Raw genomic sequence first — 22,483 nt, forward strand, 5'->3', positions numbered from 1 at the left:
TCGGGTGAAGATAATACCACAGTGAGAATGAGTGGGTTACAGAAGACAGGGAAACAGGTTTAAACTAGTAGTGAGTCAGGTGAAGATAATACCACAGTGAGAATGAGTGGGTTACAGAAGACAGGGAAACAGGTTTAAACTAGTAGTGAGTCAGGTGAAGATAATAATACCACAGTGAGAATGAGTGGGTTACAGAAGACAGGGAAACAGGTTTAAACTAGTAGTGAGTCAGGTGAAGATAATACCACAGTGAGAATGAGTGGGTTACAGAAGACAGGGAAACAGGTTTAAACTAGTGAGTCAGGTGAAGATAATAATACCACAGTGAGAATGAGTGTGTTACAGAAGACGGGGAAACAGGTTTAAACTAGTAGTGAGTCGGGTGAAGATAATACCACAGTGAGAATGAGTGGGTTACAGAAGACGGGGAAACAGGTTTAAACTAGTAGTGAGTCGGGTGAAGATAATACCACAGTGAGAATGAGTGGGTTACAGAAGACGGGGAAACAGGTTTAAACTAGTGAGTCAGGTGAAGATAATACCAGTGAGAATGAGTGGGTTACAGAAGACAGGGAAACAGGTTTAAACTAGTGAGTCAGGTGAAGATAATACCACAGTGAGAATGAGTGGGTTACAGAAGACAGGGAAACAGGTTTAAACTAGTAGTGAGTCGGGTGAAGATAATACCACAGTGAGAATGAGTGGGTTACAGAAGACAGGGAAACAGGTTTAAACTAGTAGTGAGTCGGGTGAAGATAATACCACAGTGAGAATGAGTGGGTTACAGAAGACAGGGAAACAGGTTTAAACTAGTGAGTCAGGTGAAGATAATACCACAGTGAGAATGAGTGGGTTACAGAAGACAGGGAAACAGGTTTAAACTAGTGAGTCAGGTGAAGATAATACCACAGTGAGAATGAGTGGGTTACAGAAGACAGGGAAACAGGTTTAAACTAGTGAGTCAGGTGAAGATAATACCACAGTGAGAATGAGTGGGTTACAGAAGACAGGGAAACAGGTTTAAACTAGTGAGTCAGGTGAAGATAATACCACAGTGAGAATGAGTGGGTTACATAAGACGGGGAAACAGACAAGTATAGTTGTGATGGGGATATTGGACCAGTGCTACATGGGAAATCCGTTAAGAGTCTCCAGGAAAATCAGGAATGTGTTGGAGCAAACTGTTGAGTTGGTGAGAGAAGAAGTGGTCATATTTAGAATTGTGTTAGAAGCGTGTTTTAAGCCTCAAAAAGATATCGGAGTGAAATGTTTCCTGTATGGATTATTTTTAAGCATGGCGCCTATCAAGAAGGTTAATTCTGGGGTGGTGCAAGAAGTAATGGCGATAATATAACTGAAGACAGATGGCACCAAAACATTGGATGCCAACCTCCGTTGAAACATAGTTGAAACATTGTACGTCCGTTGAGTAGAAAACTCAGAGGAGGAGAAACGTGTAGTTCCGATTTTTCTATGAGCATACCGTCCTCTGGTTTACTTTAATACTGAATACAGCTTTGGAAACATGCAGGAGAGCAAACGTTTATGACCACAAGATGGCGACAGTACATTCTTGGTTGGAACTCATGACTTTTGCACTAAAATAGAAAAAAAAAACATTGAGACATGTAGCCTGGCATCTTTAGTGTCACCTGTCGGTATCACAGTCGCAGATAACAGGTCATTAAAGCAACGACAGTGATTTGTTTGAATCAAATGCCACTTGACACAAACACTATTGTATCCTCTTGGGATTCCCTCTCATGACGTAGGCTTGCGTGGGGATTGCCCATTCGGTTGATTGACAGGTATAGCGCCGCCCAAATTCAAGTCATCCCAAGAATCAAAGCCCCGAAGTCAACAACAGTCTTGGAGCTCCAAGGTCTAGAAATAACCTTACTACAACCACGTTGTCAGGTTTCCTTGTCCTAAAGTCGGCGATGGATGCCATAAGGTCGGCTGGAAGAGCTATCATTCGAAGTCCAATTATAGCGAAACGGTCTTGGAATACGGGCAAACATAAAAGTAAGATTTTAAGTAAAAATGTCTCTCTCTTCTTCACTCCTGTTCACACATCCATTGACGGGAACAAAGCATTCGGAAAACAGTTTTTATTAGTGTAAACTCAGCAAATTATTAATACATTTGCTCATTTTGATGTGTGTATGTCAAATGTCCATGCTATGCCGAATTTATTATGACAGTATGTTGGCTACCTAATAACACTTGTTACAACTAGTGCAACATTTTACATCATCATCAATTTCCATTGCGTGTGTTTCATTGGTTTATTTACTAGGCTAGCCTACTGTTATCATAAGATGACTGGTGGCACGAGTAGGCCTAATGAGTTAAATTAAAAACGAACATGTAGTCACCATGTTTCATATCAAATTAACCAGGCTGCAAAACATAATCGTTTTTTTTCTCCTGATGGGATTTTGACAAGAATGTCCTTCCCGAGAGAGACGGACTAGCAATGTAATTGGGCTATCCAGTTCACCACTATCCTCAAGTCTTCCCATATGATAACAGAACATGAAATGCAACACAACCTTGAAGTGATCTAACTGCATGTTTTAGATAACAGTACTGTAACGACCCTGGGTATTGTTCCTTTATGATCTAGTCAGGTCATTACAGTACTATATTATTTCCTGTTACAGTCGCCTACTACATACTGTAAGTAGCCTACTTTAAAAAATTAAAAAATTAAAAACACTTTAAAATAACAAATGCCAGTTGTGATACCAATGTTTTGAATCAAGTCTAGCTTTCTCTACAGTAGTTTGAATGTCTGTGCAGAGTAGCATTCTAAGCCCCTTTCCGTTGGAATAGTCTCTCACCCAGTTTGAAATCCTGTTGTGTTCCAAACCCAGTTTGGAACACAACACAGTGGCTGTTTTGTACACTAATGTCCCAACTTCCCGGCACTGTGGGGCATAAAAAGGTCAGTTGGCCACCACTGCATGTCAGCGTCCCTCCCTATTCGTTACACAGTGTACTACTTTTGACCAGAGCCCTATGAGACCTGGTCAAAAGTGGTGCACTATATAGGGAATAGGGTGCCATGTGGGATTCAGATTGTGTGCTAAGTCTCACTTGATCCTGGGCTGGGGGAGGGGGGGGGGGGGGGGGGGAAATGGAACTACTTGTCTCTATAACCACGGTAACGGCTACAAGAGTGCTCCATGTCAGTAAATCCTCACACAGTTTATCCAATATATCCAATACACTATAACAATAAAAATAAATGTCTTCAAAAATGGAAGGCAGTCGAAAGGAGGCGAGATCAGGTGGGACCTTTCAGGTGTTCCAGGTGCCTCAGGTGTTCCAGGTGTCTCAGGTGTTCCAGGTGTTCCAGGTGTTCCCGGTGTTTCAGGTGTTCCCGGTGTTTCAGGTGTTCCCGGTGTTTCAGGTGTTTCAGGTGTTCCCGGTGTTTCAGGTGTTCCAGGTGTTCCAGGTGTTTCAGGTGTTCCCGGTGTTCCAGGTGTTCCCGGTGTTTCAGGTGTTCCCGGTGTTTCAGGTGTTTCAGGTGTTCCCGGTGTTTCAGGTGTTCCCGGTGTTTCAGGTGTTTCAGGTGTTCCCGGTGTTTCAGGTGTTCCAGGTGTTTCAGGTGTTTCAGGTGTTCCAGGTGTTCCCGGTGTTTCAGGTGTTCCCGGTGTTTCAGGTGTTTCAGGTGTTCCCGGTGTTTCAGGTGTTTCAGGTGTTCCCGGTGTTTCAGGTGTTCCCGGTGTTTCAAGTGTTCCCGGTGTTTCAGGTGTTTCAGGTGTTCCCGGTGTTTCAAGTGTTCCCGGTGTTTCAGGTGTTTCAGGTGTTCCCGGTGTTTCAGGTGTTCCAGGTGTTCCCGGTGTTCCCGGTGTTTCAGGTGTTTCAGGTGTTTCAGGTGTTCCCGGTGTTTCAGGTGTTCCCGGTGTTTCAGGTGTTCCCGGTGTTTCAGGTGTTCCCGGTGTTTCAGGTGTTTCAGGTGTTCCAGGTGTTTCAGGTGTTCCCGGTGTTTCAGGTGTTCCAGGTGTTTCAGGTGTTCCAGGTGTTTCAGGTGTACCCGCCGGTGGAAATTTTAGCATGTAAATTAGAGGTCGACCGATTATGATTTTTCAACGCCGCCACCGATTTGTTGGAGGACTAAAAAAAGCCGATACCGATTAATCGGCCGATTTTTTATTTTTATATATATATATATATATATATATATATATATATATATATATATAATTATTTGTAATAATGACAATTACAACAATACTGAATGAACACTTATTTTAACTTAATATAATAAATCAATTTAGTCTCAAATAAATAATGAAACATGTTCAATTTTGTTTAAATAATGCAAAAACAAAGTGTTGGAGAAGAAAGTAAAAGTGCAATATGTGCTATGTAAGAAAGCTAACGTTTCAGTTCCTTACTCAGAACATGAGAACATATGAAAGCTGGTGGTTCCTTTTAATACGAATCTTCAATATTCCCAGGTAAGAAGTTTTAGGTTGTAGTTATTATAGGAATTAAAGGACTATTTCTCTCTATACCATTTGTATTTCATATACCTTTGGCTATTGGATGTTCTTATAGGCACTATAGTATTGCCAGCCTAATCTCGGGAGTTGATAGGCTTGAAGTCATAAACAGCGCAATGCTTGAAGCATTGCGAAGAGCTGCTGGCAAATGCAGGAATGTGCTGTTTGAATGAATGCTTACGAGCCTGCTGCTGCCTATCACCGCTCAGTCAGACTGTGCTATCAAATATCAAATCATAGACTTAATTATAACATAACACACAGAAATTCGAGCCTTCGGTCATTAATATGGTCGAATCCGTAAACTATCATTTCGAAAACAAAATGTTTATTCTTCAGTGAAATATGGATTCTGTATTTTATTTAACGGGTGGAATCCCTAAGTCTAAATATTGCTCTTACATTGCACAACCTTCAATGTTATGTCATAATTATGTACAATTCTGGCAAATGAATTACGGTGTTTGTTAGGCAGAAATGGTCTTCACACAGTTCGCAACGAGGCAGGCGGCCCAAACTGCTGCATATACCCTGACTCTGTTTGCACAGAACGCAAGAGGAGTGACACAATTTGCCTAGTTAAAATAAATTAATGTTAGCAGGCAATATTAACTAAATATGCAGGTTTAAAAATATACAGTTGAAGTCGGAAGTTTACATACACTTAGGTTGGAGTCATTAAAACTCATTTTTCAACCACTTCACAAATGTCTTGTTAATAACAAACCATAGTTTTGGCAAGTCAGTAAGGACATCTACTTTGTGCATGACACAAGTAATTTTTCTAACAATTGTTTACATACAGATTATTTCACTGTATCACATTCCCAGTGGGTCAGAAGTTTACATACACTAAGTTGACTGTGCCTTTAAACAGCTTGGAAAATTCCCGAAAATTATATCATGGCTTTAGAAGCTTCTGATAGGCTGATTGACATCATTTGAGTCAATTGGAGGTGTACCTGTGGATGTATTTCAAGGCCTACCTTCAAACTCAGTGTCTCTTTGCTTGACATCATGGGAAAATCAAAAGAAATCAGCCAACACCTCAGAAAACAAATTGTAGACCTCCACAAGTCTGGTTCATCCTTGGGAACAATTTCCAAATGCCTTAAGGTACGACATTCATCTGTACAAACAATAGTACGCAAGTATAAACACCATGGGACCACGCAGCCACCATACCGCTCAGGAAGGAGACGCGTTCTGTCTCCTAGAGATGAATGTACTTTGGTGCAAAAAGTGCAAATCAATCCCAGAATAACAGCAAAGGACCTTGTGAAGATGCTGGAGGAAACAGGTACAAAAGTATCTATATCCACAGTAAAACGAGTCCTATACAGTGGGGCAAAAAAGTATTTAGTCAGCCACCAATTGTGCAAGTTCTCCCACTTAAAAAGTTCTCCCACTTAGTTTTCCACATGCACCAATTTATCAGTGAATTCTAAAAAGTTATCCCAAGGATTGTTCCAAGTTGTGTTTCTTAGGAAGTGATACTAGTTCTTGTAGAATACGTAAACATCTTCTTCGATGTGGTTATCGTGTTCTTAACTATGAAGCTGTTCATGTTCTTAGTTTTATCCGTAGACAATAGACACGTAGACAGAGTCTGGGGATGAGCATGTTCATCTTCAATATGAACCCATTGTTCTAACTATATGCCGCAGGTAAAAAAAAAAAGCCTTAGGTGAGGAGTTGATACAAATCCAAGTCCTGAAAGGTTAAACCCACCTTCAGACGTAGGAAGATGTCAAATGTTTTTATTCTATGAGTTGTATCTGCTCGTATAAAGTCTGGAATGACCGGGTGTACTTTAAAAAAAAATGAATGTCATCGGTGGGGTAATTTGGTACTGAGAATAAATATAAAAATGTATTTTTCTACATTGTAGAATAATAGTGAAGACCTCAAAATTATGAAATTAGATATATGGAGTCATGTAGTAACCAAAAAAAGTGTAAAACAAATCTAAATACATTTTAGATTCTTCAAAGTAGCCAACCTTTGCCTTGATGACAGCTTTGCACACTCTTGTATGAGTTGTCATTTGTGTAAACAAGGGGCACTACTTTGTAACAAAAATGTTTTAAATATATAATTCTCTGGGAAAGCTGTCCATTACTGGTGCTTCAAAACTGTATTTACATTTTTATTCTTGGGTGATCTCTCTGTTTTTAGCTATTTTTATTTATTTATTTTTTATTATTTTTTTGTCTGCTAATAATTGCTTCTCTTGTTGAGTCTAAGAAGGCTGTAGGATCAGTCCAACTTTTAAATTCACGTTTCTAACCATTTTCATAGCGTTTGAAATTGTCATTTTAATCGCGTTTTCTTATTAGTATCTTTTTTAAATTATAACTGGTTTGGCGAGTGTATTTGTTTTGTGAGGGCCGTGAGATATTTGCCATTGTTTGTTTGCCATTAAATAGTGTGCTTTATTTGAGTTGAACCTGTAGTTGCTCTCTTCAAAAGTTCCTGTTCAATTTCAGAAATAGTATGTTCTTTTACCTTGTAAAGATTTTTTTATAGGCTTTTTAGGCTAAAATTCTGATTTCAAATTGCGGAGTATGAGAATCATTCCTCTAATGTGCACCTTTAAAATGTGTATTTATTTGTATTACGGGATGGCTTTTCTCTGTCTACATTTGTAATTGTAAAGGATTCAATTTTTTTCCCCCCTCTCCATTTATGTATTTAATAAATGTCAAGTCTTGAAGATGCACTCTGTTCATTCTCCATATTCTGTCGCTGAGTGTATTTTCTGATGGTGTAATTAAGAAGGATGCCGGAAAATGATCCGATATCACTGTCATGGCGTTTTGAACCCAGTAAATTGTTTAGACCACTTTTTTTTTTAAAGAGAGAAAAAAAAGAATGTAGTCAATTCTTGAATAGATGTTCTTACTTTTTGAGAGGGAAAAATAAAGTATTTTGTAGTTTGGAATAATATTTTTTTCTTGAATTTGCCTTTTTTAATTGTTACGTCTGTCCATCTTATGGAATGTTTGATTTGATTTTGCCTGCTAAGATAATAGTTCCTGTATGGATCTAGATCTAATATAACTAACTAAAAAAACACCATGTAAGGAACACTTTTCACCATGTAAGGTACAATTCAACATTTTGAAAACGGCCTTCCTGGTCCGTGTGCTGTGAATTCAATAATACTGTCATTCGTATAGCCTGTGTTTAACGCTGTATTTTCTATTTCCTGTAGGAAGTAGTCGACAAGAGTTCTGAGAATTCACTATTATTGTTTGTTCAGTCATTCATATCCACCTTGAAATCCCTGGATTCTGATAGGCTGTTTTTTTGTTGATAGAGGGCTCTGATGCGGTTTCCTGTTGCTGTGGCAATGTTTGTTTACCTTTTGGTCTGCTTTGGGACAGAATGGTCGACAGACCTGCTTATCTTCGTGTGTGTCACTGTGATCTGATCTATAGTTCCATCTTCCACTCAGAAACCTCACGTGAACTTGAATCCCCTCAGGTTTTCTAAGAAGCACTGTTGTCATTGGACGGTTAGCCCAGTCAGAAATCAGCCCCTAATCCAACGTCTCTAGATTACATAGACTTTATGTAGACCAGGGATAGGTCATTTTGATGGGGGTGGGGGTGGGGGGCCACAGAAAACCAGAACTCCTCATGAGGGGCAGCAGTGGCTTGTGGGTCTGCGTAGCCACGAACATGCTCCCCTCTTCAGACACACAGGAAAGATGAGGAATGAGACGATGGCCTTCAAGAGTTAATATTACTCACTGTACCCCTGTTTGGCTTTAGGTCTTTCTCCTTCAATAAAACATGGGAGAAGGATGAAGTTACCAAGACACGAGATCAGGTTTGCGCCTTCATTTTTACAGTCAAGGTTTTAATTTGCCTGGCTACCCATCCACAATCACTCTGGCCAATTGCCACGCTCACTAAAGTGTTTTTTTCTTCTCCATGATGAATGTGTAGCTAGCGATCGATAGAGCAGTAGGCTAGAAGTCGTCAGGCAAATGTTTCATAGAGGGTAGCTGGTCCTAGATCTGTGACTATGGATAACTTACCCCAGGCTAAAAAAAGAATGAACAAAATGACGGGAACTCTGGAAAGATAAACAAGTCAAGGTTCAAGTGTACAAGATGTTTTATTTTTATTTTTTTTATCCTGCTTTCTCCTCCTCAATGTTTTTCTCTCTTTTACAAAACTTTTTTGGGGGCAGCAGGTAGCGTTGGGCCAGTAACCGAAATGTTACTAGATCGAATCCCCGAGCTGGACAAGGTAAAAAAATCTGTCATTCTGCCACTGAACAAGGCAGTTAACCCACTGTTCCCCGGTAGGCCGTCATTGTAAATAAGAATTTGTTCTTAATTAACTAATTAAAGGTTAAATAATTGTTTTACTAAATACAGGTCAGCCATAGGTTAGTTCTGACTGAAAATATTTATACTGAACAAAAATATATTGTTGTTTCATGAGCTGAAATAAATAAAATATCCCAGAAATGTTCCATATAAGCTTATTTCTCTAAAATGTTGTGCACAAATCTATTTACATCCCTGTTAGTGAGCCTTTCTCCTTTGCCAAGATAATCCACCTGACAGGTGTGGCATATCAAGAAGCTGATTAAACAGCATGATCATTACACAGGTGCACCTTGTGCTGGGGACAATAAAAGCCCACTCTAAAAAGTGCAGTTTTGTCACAAAACACAATGCCACAGTTTTGCTGACTGCAGGAATTTCCACAAGAGCTGTTGCTAGAGAATTTAATGTTAATTTCTCGACCATAATTAGAGAATTTGGTTGTATGTCCAACCGGCCTCACAACTGCAGACCACGTGTAATCACGCCAGCCCAGGACCTCCGCATCTGGCTTCTTCACCTGTGAGATCGTCTGAGGCCAGCCACCTGGTCAGCTGACGCAACAGAAAACACTATTTTAGAAGCAGACATACAGCCACATGTATCGATCTTATACATAATATTGATCCTGTTCTCAAACATGATTGAAAATAATATCTGAACATCGTTTGACCCCTTATTCCTTACTCTCTTATAACCTCTGAACTCCCTCCCTACCTACCTCGCTCTCTTATTCCCTCCCAAACGCTCTCTCTTTCTCCCTCCCTCTCTCTCTTTCTCCATCCCTACCTCTCTCTATTTCTCCTTCCCTCCCTCCTTCCCTCCCTCTCTCTCTCTCTTTCTCCTTCCCTACATTTATCGCTCTCTCTCGCTCTCCCTCCTCCAGAACTTCCTGAGAACTGGACAGACATAACAGAGACTGTTGTAGATGGCATGACGTTTAACCTCCGTCACCTAGGCATGACCCTGGTGGATCAGCCCAAAGGAGAGGACCTATCAGCAGCTGCCGTCAAGAGGATTGTTGCCACGGTGAGCTGTGATGTCATACAGGAAATAGGAGAGACTGGGAGTTCAAAGCACAGGAAGTTCCTAAGCACTTGGTTTTAGATTGCGATCACATTTTTGGAGTGGCTCTTCATTGCTTCTCTCAAAAACAGCATTTAAAAAAAAAAATGTAATACTTCAAGATGATTGAATAATGTGGCCTGCTCTTTAGAAAACAACTGTCAATTATCTCACCCTTATTGGTATCATTATTTTGTTGTCTTATTTTATCTTAGATCTATTAGTAAGCATTGCTCTGATGATGATAACCATGATATATTTTGTGATATTATTTGAAAATTGTCATAAATGATCTTCATCTCTCATTATTATTATTATTATTATTATAATATCTCTTTATCGATCCAGATCAAACCATTAGGAATAATGTATTTGTAATCAATCTATGTTCTCTGTCATCATCAACTCTATCCCCTCCAGGCCAAAGCGGGAGGCCAGAAGCCTCAGAAGATGTCTCTAAAGGTTTCTCCTCAGGGTTTAATGCTGTACGACAGTCTAACCAACCAGCTACTAGACAACATCTCCATATACAGGTAGGGCTAAGCTGTGTATCCTACCACAATGGTTGCAAATTGTATTTGTGTTGTGTGACCTCTACCTTGACAAAAGTACAAACAGATTGACTCCATGTATTCAAACACAGCTGACCTGCTTCTTGTTTTTCTTTTGGAGGGAAACCCAAGGTGAGAAGGGGAGGTGGGAAGGAGAAGAGGAGGTGGGAGGAGTGTGGGAATGGAGAAGGGGAGGTGGGAAGGAAAAGAGGAGGTGAGAGGAGTGTGGGAAGGAGAAGAGGGGGTGGGAAGGAGAAGAGGAGGGGAGAGGAGTGTGGGAAGGAGGTGGGAAGGAGAAGGGGAGGTGGGAAGGAGATGAGGGGGTGGGAAGGAGAAGGTGGAGGTGGGAAGGAGAAGATGAGGGGAGAGGAGTGTGGGAAGGAGGTGGACAGGAGAGGAGTGTGGGAAGGTGGAATGTTTTTGAAAATACAGCTCCCTACAGGAGACCTGATCTGTACAGAGCTGGGTGTCCCCCCCCCCCCCCCCACACACACACACACTCACACACACACTCACTCACTCTGCCGGAACCTTTGTTCCCACACGTTGACCTAACCTTTCATGGCGTCCTGGTTTGTCACAGAGGATACTTGCCACTTGACCCTGAGGTAACTGTAACCTCTGACTTTATAATACCCTCTGACCTTTCACCTTTGTCCTTGTGTCCCGCAGGATATCCTACTGCACGGCGGACAAGCTGCACGACAAGGTGTTTGCCTACATTTCCCAGAACACCCTCAATGGAACACTGGAGTGCCACGCCTACCTCTGCCCCAAGAGGAAAGTGGTGAGTCTGAACTGACACCACAACAACCCCTATAATCTGAAGGTACTGGGTGGGGATCTGCTTAGTCTAGAGAACGTCTAGCTGGAGTTTTTAACTATCTGGCTGTCTTTCAGAAAGGGTGGAGGTTAGACACAGAAATGCGTCCCAACTACAGGTATGCAGGGTTTTTGTTCCAGTCCTGCTCTAGCACAGCCGAATGTACTAACCCGCCGCTCAGCAGGACTTTGAGCACCTGAATCGGGTGTATTGGAGCAGGGTTGGAACAAAAGCCTGCCTTAGATAGAACATGTTACCCGTTTGCTTCCAAGATAACCGTTCCCCCAATCCCTACATCTGACTGTTGCCTTCTCTCGTTCCGTCTCCCCCCCCCCCCCGGGACAAACATTAGGTTTCACTCCTCGTCCCCCTTCAACTTCCTGTGTTGCTGTCAATCTCCTCATCTTCCCTCCCAACTCACCCTGCCGTCTCTCGTATAACCCAATACCCCCCCCCCCTCTCTCTTCAGGAGAGAGATTGGATACTAATGACCTTCTTTGACAGTCTGCCAACACTGTAGCTCTCCCAACTGTGTGAATGTATCCACAGTGGTGCTTTGCTACTGACTGAGAGAGAAAATATTTTGTTACAGGCCATCAAGGTTGACAAGGTCGTTGAGCGTAAACGATGCCGGTGATATTTTACATCTCTAGGTCAATGTGTGGTTCGATTTAAGTAGTCTTTTTTTAAAAACGTTCTCTCTTTGGCCCCCAAGGTTAGCTTTGATGACAGTGGCTTTGACTGTTAAAGGAATAAACTACGGTATTTTCTTCACTAGTCCACTGTCGATGTAGTCTCAAAATGTCTCACATGTCTGTCTGAGCGTTTGAAGGGATGGTTTTGGTGTTGTTCAGGAGTATAGTTTGGATTGCTCTGCTTTGTTTGAATTATTTTGGCCATGTTGATCTTTGTATTTGAGTCGTTTGTGTGCTCTGCGTTCCCTCTGTGGTTTGGAGCTGTTAAAGGTTCTCTACAGCAGTGGGTTTTTCAGCTTTTTCCAGAAGGGACCTCGTTTTTTTGTTGTTTGGGAAGGGGACCCGTCAGTAAGCAGTTCACTGTTAATCCACACCTGTTGTTTACCAAGCATGTGATTTAATAACATTTGATTTGATCTTTTATTTTATTTATTTCACCTTTATTTAACCAGGTAGGCCAGTTGAGAACAAGTTCTCATTTACAATTGCAACCTGGACCAAGATAAAGCAAAGCAGTTTGACACATACAACGACACAGAGTTACACATGGAGTAAAACAAACATACAGTCAATAATACAGTATAAACAAGTCTATATACAATGTGAGCAAATGAGGTGAGATAAGGGAGGTAAAGGCAAAAAAAAGGCCATGGTGGCAAAGTAAATACAATATAGCAAGTAAAACACTGGAATTGTAGATTTGCAGTGGAAGAATGTGCATGTGAATGTGATCTAATGACACAATGTGATCTGTGATGTGATCAGAATGTGATCTAATGACACAATGTGATCTGTGATGTGATCAGAATGTGATCTAATGACACAATGTGATCTGTGATGTGATCAGAATGTGATCTAATGACACAATGTGATCTGTGATGTGATCAGAATGTGATCTAATGACACAATGTGATCTGTGATGTGATCAGAATGTGATCTAATGACACAATATGATCTGTGATGTGATCAGAATGTGATCTAATGACACAACCGTAATATAATGAGTTTTAGATTGTCACATCAACAAATAAACATTACAAAAGGTATTGTTTTTATTTGGCGACCCCACGACAATTCCTCCGTGACCCCATCAGGGGTCGTGACCACGATAATGAATACCACTGCTCTACAGTCTACTCACTTGTAAAGGGATTCATGCAAAACTCTAAACTCAACCATTTCAACGAGTTTACTGAGTTACAGTTTATGTGAGGAATTCAGTCAATTGAAATAAATAAATTAGGCCCCTATCTATGGATTTCACATGACTGGGAAAACAGATATACAGTGGGGCAAAAAAGTATTTAGTCAGCCACCAATTGTGCAAGTTCTCCCACTTAAAAAGATGAGAGAGGCCTGTAATTTTCATCAAATACTTATGTTCCACCATAATTTGCAAATAAATTCATTAAAAATCCTACAATGTGATTTTCTGGATTTTTTTCCCCGCATTTTGTCTGTCATAGTTGAAGTGTACCTATGATGAAGATTACATAACCCCACTGCCACCATGGGACACTCTGTTCACAACGTTGACATCAGCAAACCGCTCACATGGTCTGCAGTTGTGAGGCCGATTGGATGTACTGCCAAATTCTCTAAAACGATGTTGGAGGCGGCTTATGGTAGAGAAATTAACATTAAATTATCTGCCAACAGCTCTGGTGGACATTCCTGTAGTCAGCATGCCAATTGCACGCTCCCTCAACTTGGGACATGCAGTGCATTCGGAAAGCATTCAGACCCCTTGACTTTTTCCACGATTACATAAGTGTTCAGCCTCTTTGCTATGAGATTCAAAATTGAGCTCGGGTGCATCCTGTTCCATTGATCATCCTTGAGATGTTTCTACAACTTGATTGGAGTCCACCTGTGGTAAATTCAATTGATTGGACATGATTTGGAAAAGGCACACAGCTGTCTATATAAGGTCCCACGGTTGACAGTGCATGTCAGAGCAAAAAACAATCCATGAAGGAATTGTCTGTAGAGCTCTGAGACAAAAAACTGACAGAGCTTTAGAGTTCCTCTGTGGAGAACTCTAAACCTTCCAGAAGGACAAACATCTCTGCAAAACTCCACCAATCAGGCCTTTATTGTAGAGTGGCCAGAAGGAAGCCACTCCTCAGTAAAAGGCACCTGACAGCCCGCTTGGAGTTTGCCAAAAGGCACCTAAAGGACCCAGGTCATGAGAAACAAGATTCTCTGGTCTGATGAAACCAAGATTGAACTATTTGGCCTGAATGCCAAGCGTCACGTCTAGAGGAAACCTGGCATCATTCTTACGGTGAAGCATGGTGGTGGCAGCACAATTCTGTGGGGAGGTTTTTCAGGGACGGGGAGACTAGTCAGGATCGAGGTAAAGATGGGAGAGTTTTACATTTATTAAAATTTTTAAAAGATGAACGAAGTACAGAGATCCATAATGAAAACCTGCTCCAGAGCGCTCATGACCTCAGACTGTGGTAAAGGTTCACCTTCCAACAGGACAACAACCCTAAGCACACAACCAAGACAATGCATTTGTGGGTTCGGGACAAGTCTCTGCATGTTCTTGTGGCCCAGCCAGAACCCGGACTTGAATCAGAACGAGCATCTCTGTAGAGACCTGAAAATAGCTGTGCAGCAACGCTCCCCATCCAACCTGACAGAGCTTGAGAGGATCTACAATGAAGAATGGGAGAAACTCCCCAAATACAGGTGTGCCAAGATTGTAGCGTCATACCCAAGAAGACTTGAGGCTGTAATCGCTGCCAAAGGTGCTTCAACAAAGTACTGAGTAAAGGGTCTGAAATTCTTAAGTAAATGTCATATTATTAATATTTAGAAAAAAATCTAAAAACCTATTTTTGCTTTGTTATTATGGGGTATTGTGTGTAGAATACATTGTAGAATAGGGCTGCGACCTAACAAAGGGTCTGAATACTGTCCCAAGGCAGTGTATGTAGTGTTGTATTGTGACAAAACTGCACATTTTAGTGGCCTTCTATTGTCCCCCAGCACAAGGTGCACCTGTGTAATGACCATGCTGTTTAATCAGCTTCTTGATATGCCACACCTGTCAGATGGATGGATTATCTTGACAAAGGAGAAATGCTCACTAACAGGGATATAAACACATTTTGTGCACAACATTTGAGAGAAATAAGCTTTTTTTTTGTGCGAATGGAACATTTCTGAGATCTTTTATTTCAGCTCATGAAACATGGGATTAAACAATTAATTGTATTTTATTTATTTCACCTTTATGTAACCAGGCAGGCTAGTTGAGAACAAGTTCTCATTTGCAACTGCGACCTGGCCAAGATAAAGCAAAGCAGTTCGACACATACAACAACACAGAGTTACACATGGAATAAACAATAAACATACAGTCAATAATACAGTAGGACATTTACACGTTGCATTTATATGTTTTTGTTCAGGGTGTTTTAATTGCTAATGGGAATAACACATCATGATGTGGCAAGGTGCAATTAGTTTTATTTTTGAAAGTTGGGACACTATGGACTAATGGAGAAGAAACAAAGTGAATTATTCCTTCGATACATGTTTCTATGTCGCATTATAACAGCCTATGCATGGTCCCCCTCTCCCCTAAAACCTAGGCAGGGACTAGGCCGTTGGCTCTCAGTGTCCTTTTGACTGCTAATGAAAGTTAATGTCGTATCATTGGGTCTTAAAGCATTATAACAGGCTATGCATGGTCCCCCTCTCCCCTAAGACCTAGGCAGGGACTAGGCCGTTGGCTCTCAGTGTCCTTTTGACTGCTAATGAAAGTTAATGTCGTATCATTGGGTCTTTATAGCATTATAACAGCCTATGCATGGTCCCCCTCTCCCCTAAAACCTAGGCAGGGACTAGGCCGTTGGCTCTCAGTGTCCTTTGATTGCTAATGAAAGTTAATGTCGTATCATTGGGTCTTTATAGCATTATAACAACTTTGTGAATGGTATTTTTTCCTCCCCTAAGGCCCAGGCAGTGACTCTGACTGTAGCACAGGCCTTTAGAGTGGCCTTTGAGTTGTGGCAGGTTGCTAAGGAAGGTAGGTGCTATTCAGTCCCACATTACACACAACCCTGGAGATGGGCACGTGCACACTTACATTTACACAAGGTCACATTTTTTTTTGTATTTCTGGGTGTGTAGACGGTGGTATTCTTATTTTTATATATATTTTTTAAATCTGTCTTGTAGAGGAAGAGGAGAAGATGAAGTCCAGCTCGGCTGGAGAAGCAATCAACAGTTCCCAGTCAGAAAGATCAAACAGCCTACCCAGTCTCAAAGGAGGAAGTGAGGCGACACGCGGACACACACACAGCGAGAGACACAGGCTGCATTTACACAGATCTTTTCTCCCCATTTTGGTATTTTGACCAATCGGATCAGCGCTAAAAATATATATATTTTTTTAAATCGATCTGACATGAAAAAGTTTGATGAAATTGGTCAAAAGACTAGAAATATCAGAATTGGGCTGCCAGCCACAGAGACACACTGTCTTTATCTGATGCAGACACACAATACCTTGTTTATAGTATAATGTTATCAGAATAAACGTCTTTATGATATCATCTCCCTTCCTCCTCTGTCTTCTCTTTTGATTGTGTTTGTTCCTTTGTGTTTTCTTACTGTGTCTTTGATTGGATCCATGGCATTTAGGCCTGCGTTTCTGTAAGCAGTTTGCATCAAACTGGAAATACTCAACACATTACTGACTTGACTGATTTGATTGGCTGATTGATAATCTCCATAGATGTTGCCACTGGTAACCTACTGGACCTGGAGGAACTGACTCGTGTTGCCGTGGTTCTGGAAACCAATGGCAACGAGGAGTTCGAGGTGGACAACCACACTGCTCCCGAGAACAATGGTAACAACAACACGGTCTGGGTACGTCACAAATTATCCATCAACTGTTTAACTCTACACTTAGAATGAAATGGGAGGAAATATTTTAGCTACAAAAAACAAATCTTTCTTTCTCTTTCTCTCTTTCCTCTTTTGCACTCTCGTGCTCTCTCTCTTCCTTTCTCTCTTTCTTGCAGGAAATTGAGGAAGACTTGGATGAGGCTTTTTCTAGGTAAGACACTCGTCCTAAATGTATCTGTTGTCGATAATCCCCCACTAGTCTGGATCTTCTTGTTGCTGCTTGACCACAGAAATCAGCTCATTTGATTTGCTCAGATCAGATTTCTCTGAACTTGATTGCAGCTTTTGGTGAATGTGGCTCTGTAGCTCCATCTAGGGAATGAGCCACAGACTTACAGGTTAGAATAGAGAAATGGTCAGAGAGGTAGAGAGAACAGGGTTGGAAATGCCTCGTAAATTCCAATTCTTGAATTTGAATTGAGTAGGAAACAGGATATATAATTGAAATTACAATTTGAATTAAAGGAAATGTAATGGAATGCAATTCAATTCAAATGCCTCTTCTATTCTATATTGGGTGTAGTCTAAAAATATTGTTATATACAAATATTCTTAAGTTATTTAATTAATCATTTTCATGTTGTTCAATAAAGAAGCGAAACAAATGAAATGGTTGGTGGGAAACTATTCTAAGCACTAAAATGTTAAAATAATATATGAACATTGTTTCCAGAGAAAAGCGATATATTCTGAAAGTATGACCGGTCAGATTCAATGAAACTCATGTTCTATGACCAGGTGAAAGTTCTGTAAAGTGCACTGAATTCAATTCTACCTCCGGTCACTCAAATTCTACATCTTTGAATGGGAGTCGATTCCAAAATTCTGAATTGAATCCAACCTTGAGAGTCAAAAACAGACAGAAAATGGAGTGAATGAGTGAAAGAAGAAGAGAGAGAGAGAGAGAGACAGACAGAGAGAGACAGAGAGAGAGAGAGAGAGAGAGAGAGAGAGAGAGAGAGAGAGAGAGAGAGAGAGAGAGAGAGAGAGAGAGAGAGAGAGAGAGAGAGAGAGAGAGAGAGAGAGAGAGAGAGAGAGAGAGAGAGAGAGAGAGAGAGAGAGAGAGCAGCTCCACCGCCCCTCCTTAATCCTGCCCCTCCTGTTTGTTGTCTCTCCAGCCCCAGGCTGAATACCTATGAGTCGTCTCCAGGTAAACCGTGCTCCTAGCCTAACCTAACCAACACAATCATAATTCAGCCTACTGACCCAACCACAACCACTCCTTGTGCTACCAGTAACAGCCTTTTGTGTATGTTCTGACCCCTTCCATTCATGTTTTGTGACTGTGATGATGTAACTTCCTGTGTGTCTCAACTCCTATCAGACCCAATATCTCATGTGTATATCATTGCTCCAGGTCTGTACATGTGTAGGACCCACTGTTGTTTGTACGTACAGCATCAGTTCACATCTGATTGGGATCATTCAAGTTCTGCTGGTGCGCTATGGTGGAGCACGTCAGGGGTTAGATGGGGTTTAGAATCACTCAGTTTATTACCCAGAATGCACCAGTGTTGTAATTGTGATTTAATTCACACAGCCCTGTGGGTTTATGCATACTGTCATTCCTCAGTTAGGATACAAACTACTGGACATAAACCTTTAGACCAGGGGAGAGTAACAGACTACAGACTCTCAGACTCTCCCTTTCAGTAGGATACAAACTACTGGACATAAACCTTTAGACCAGGGGAGAGTAACAGACTACAGACTCTCAGACTCTCCCTTTCAGTAGGATACAAACTACTGGACATAAACCTTTAGACCAGGGGAGAGTAACAGACTACAGACTCTCAGACTCTCCCTTTCAGTAGGATACAAACTACTGGATATAAACCTTTAATTCAGGGGAGAGTAACAGACTACAGACTCTCAGACTCTCCCTTTCAGTAGGATACAAACTACTGGACATAAACCTTTAATTCAGGGGAGAGTAACAGACTACAGACTCTCAGACTCTCCCTTTCAGTAGGATACAAACTACTGGATATAAACCTTTAGATCAGGGGAGAGTAACAGACTAGGGTGTGTCCTCTCCCTTTCAGTAGGGAGGTTGTAGTTTTGTGTTATTGTTTCTGAAGTACCCCCCAAAAAACGTTGCATTGCGTTGACTGACACACAACAACAAAAAAGACTGACATGAAGGCAGACTGAATACACACAGTCCTTTCCTTTCTACCTAAATACCCGCTAAATAATGTTTTATTGTTGTAAAAAACACTGAATAACCAACAAGATACCAAAAATCATAGCAAAATGCTAATAACATAAGCTAATGATGTCAAATCAATTGATATCAAAGTCATGGGGCGTTGAATCATCTGCAATCCATCCCTAAATGTGTGTTTTCTTCACACATTGCCTCTTACTGTTGTAGTTCTCAAATAAATGTTTTCTCCCTCTCTAACCCCACCTCAGATTCTTTCAATTTCAGTCTCCCCTCTCTCTTCTCTTCTCTTCTCTCTTCTTCCTCTCTCTTCTCTATCTCTCCTCACCCCTCTCTCTTCTCTTCTCTTCTCTCTCTTCTTCCTCTCTCTTCCATATTTCCCCCCTCTCCCCACCCCTCTCTCTTCTCTTCTCTCTCTTCTTCCTCTCTCTTCTCTATCTCTCCTCACCCCTCTCTCTTCTCTCTCTTCTTCCTCGCTCTTCTCTCTGTCCCCCCCCCCCTCTCTCTCCCCCCCTCTCCCCATCCCTTGCTCCAATCGATAACCCTGCTCTCCTCCCTTCTCCCTTCCCATCTCTCCCCCCTCCAGACTGGCGGTATCCCGTACTAACCCCCAGGTCTTGGACATTGGGGTGACCCCCCAGGATTGGCTGATAGAACCTGACTGGGTCAATGGGAACACACCCAACAAGAACAGGACCAATAAGAACACATCAAACAATAATACCACCAATGGGAACGACTTCTTTGGCTTCTGATCGACCACCAGAGGGCGACCAAGAGGCACAGCCTTTTGAGTCTTTGGCCCAATCCCAAATTAACCGCTAGGCCCTATGCTGGAACTATACTATATTGTGTGCACCTGTCAAGTCCTCTCAGATCTCCACCAGGACACATGGTCTAGGGGTCGATTTGGGATTGGGCCATAGAAGAGTTGACTTTGGTTCCATTCCAAACCGATCCCTTGTCTCTGTCCTTATTCCCTAGTTTACTCCCTCCCCCTTATAGATCTGAAAGGACTGGATAGGTTGACTCCTCCCCCTTATAGATCTGAAAGGACTGGATATGTTGACTCCTCCCCCTTATAGATCTGAAAGGACTGGATAGGTTGACTCCTCCCCCTTATAGATCTGAAAGGACTGGATAGGTTGACTCCTCCCCCTTATAGATCTGAAAGGACTGGATAGGTTGACTCCTCCCCCTTATAGATCTGAAAGGACTGGATAGGTTGACTCCTCCCCCTTATAGATCTGAAAGGACTGGATAGGTTTAGAGCTTTGGTTGAGATTCTATCATATTGTAGATATACATGGGGTCGCCAGGAAGAGTCTATGGGTAGGCGCTAGGGATTATGGGTAGGCGCTAGGGATTATGGGTAGGCGCTAGGGATTATGGGTAGACGCTAGGGATTATGGGTAGACGCTAGGGATTATGGGTAGACGCTAGGGATTATGGGTAGGCGCTAGGGATTATGGGTAGGCGCTAGGGATTATGGGTAGGCGCTAGGGATTATGGGTAGACGCTAGGGATTATGGGTAGGCGCTAGGGATTATGAGTAGGCGCTAGGGATTATGGGTAGGCGCTAGGGATTATGGGTAGACGCTAGGGATTATGGGTAGACGCTAGGGATTATGGGTAGACGCTAGGGATTATGGGTAGACGCTTGGGATTATGGGTAGACGCTTGGGATTATGGGTAGACGCTAGGGATTATGGGTAGACGCTAGGGATTATGGGTAGACGCTAGGGATTTGACTTGGTACCTTATATCTTTTTTTAGACTGGGTGCTTCAAGCCCTGAATGCTGATTGGCTGAAAGCCGTGGTATATCAGACTGTATACCATGGGTATGACAAAACATGTATTTTTACTGCTCTAATTACCTTGGTAACCAGTTTTATAAAAGCAATAAGGCACCTCAGGTGTTTGTGATATATGGTCAATATACCACGGCTAAGGGCTGTATACGGGCTCTCCAAATTGCGTTGCGTACATAAGAACAGCCCTTAGCTGTGGTATATTGGCCATATACCACCCCCCGTACATAAGAACAGCCCTTAGCCGTGGTATATTGCTAAAATATACCGCTCTGTGTGTCAGCCTACATTGTTTGGTTTACTTTGTTCTTTCATTTACTGCAGTAGTTGATAGTAGTACTATTTGGACTCTAATCAGTATTATTTTTTCTATGTGTGTGTATTTTGTGTTGGTTATAATCATGCATCATGAGATGTGTGATTGTCAGATGTATATTTAAGCCATAAGGCCAGAGGAGGTGTGGTATATGCCCAATATGACACGTCTAAGGGCAGTTCTTAGGCACGATGTGACGCGGAGTGCCTGGACACAGCCCTTAGCCGTGGTATATTGGCCAATATTCCACAAAACCCCCGAGGTGCCTTATTGCTATTATAAACTGGTTACCAACGTAATTAGAGCAGTAAAAATAAAGTTTTGTCATACCCGTGGTATACAGTCTGATATACCACGGCTGTCAGCCAATCAGCATTCAGAGCTCGAGCCACCCAGTTTTGAGATTTGGAGTTAAACCAGTCTTCATTTGTCACAGTAAATATGTATTATATATAAGATATATATATATAGTATTGAACATAAATATTCTCAGTACCATAAAGACCAAGCAAGACAATACATTTAGGTACTCCTTACTTTCTGTGGTTATATTGGGCATGCATTCTTTTACATACTAGAGTCTGGTTCCGTTGCCATGAAACAGGAGAAAGCACTTTTGAAAAAGAGGTACTTCCTGAATTACTTTCCAACTTGTTTGAAACTATTTCTTCTGTTTTGTTTCTGCCTACGTAACGTGACCCAGTAAAGTGATGTACTGTGGTAAATTCCTTTCCGACCAGTTTCACCTTGTTCTGTTGGCTATCTCTCTACCCTTATGTCCAATGGACCAATGCCCCATGTAACACTGTGTACCAGCTGAACTTTAAATAACATTTTTTGTTTTTGTTATGTTTATGAAATTAAACAGTTGTTTGGTCTTCTTCTAGTAGGAAAAGGATGTTTTCTGTTTCATAACACACACTGACAGAGGAGAGGGTTAATGACAGTGTTGTAAATTCCCCGAGGTTTTCCAGGTTTTTTTCAGAAATCCTCGTTGGGAAAATTCTGGAATATCCTGCTTGTTCAGGGAATCCTCCACATCGGGATTTCTGGAAGGAAGAAAAACCTTGAATGGTTACCGGAACGTTGTAAGCCTAGTCGCTGCTAATGCTATATCATTACACATACAGTTAAAACCTAGTCTCTGCTAATGCTATATCATTACACATACAGTTAAAACCTAGTCTCTGCTAATGCTATATCATTACACATACAGTTTAAACCTAGTCGCTGCTAATGCTATATCATTACACATACAG

General features: G+C 41.5%; 1 protein-coding gene across 5 annotated transcripts; it reads left to right on the plus strand.

The window, feature by feature from the left end:
- Positions 1–1,818: 1,818 nt before the first annotated feature.
- Positions 1,819–22,113, plus strand: ldlrap1a (low density lipoprotein receptor adaptor protein 1a). 5 transcript variants are annotated; one of them, XR_005037539.1, is made up of 10 exons: positions 1,819–2,025; positions 9,749–9,891; positions 10,348–10,460; positions 11,151–11,265; positions 15,969–16,041; positions 16,194–16,289; positions 16,753–16,889; positions 17,045–17,079; positions 19,682–20,319; positions 20,360–22,113. XR_005037539.1 is itself a non-coding variant. In XM_036953585.1 (10 exons), exons 1-10 carry the CDS (start codon positions 1,941–1,943, stop codon positions 19,726–19,728), a joined length of 876 nt encoding a protein of 291 aa, XP_036809480.1. In that variant the 5' UTR covers positions 1,820–1,940; the 3' UTR covers positions 19,729–22,113. The 5 variants fall into 5 exon arrangements, 3 of the variants coding, with proteins under 3 accessions (XP_036809479.1, XP_036809480.1, XP_036809481.1); XR_005037540.1 differs by lacking the exon at positions 20,360–22,113 and adding an exon at positions 18,047–18,177 and having other exon boundaries at positions 19,682–19,819; XM_036953585.1 differs by adding an exon at positions 18,047–18,078 and having other exon boundaries at positions 1,820–2,025; positions 19,682–22,113.
- The last annotated feature ends 370 nt before the right edge of the window (positions 22,114–22,483 follow it).

This window comes from Oncorhynchus mykiss, chromosome 18, assembly GCF_013265735.2.
Source record: "Oncorhynchus mykiss isolate Arlee chromosome 18, USDA_OmykA_1.1, whole genome shotgun sequence".
NCBI lineage: Eukaryota > Metazoa > Chordata > Actinopteri > Salmoniformes > Salmonidae > Oncorhynchus > Oncorhynchus mykiss.

What these genes read in the sequence shown, in the direction of transcription:
- ldlrap1a (XM_036953584.1), top strand. Translation starts at nt 1,941, where the DNA reads ATGGATGCCATAAGGTCGGCTGGAAGAGCTATCATTCGAAGTCCAATT. An exon ending in TCAAGAGGATTGTTGCCACG is followed by an intron (nt 9,892 to 10,347) that starts GTGAGCTGTGAT and finishes TATCCCCTCCAG; the next exon opens with GCCAAAGCGGGAGGCCAGAA. An exon ending in ACCCAGTCTCAAAGGAGGAA is followed by an intron (nt 16,290 to 16,752) that starts GTGAGGCGACAC and finishes TAATCTCCATAG; the next exon opens with ATGTTGCCACTGGTAACCTA.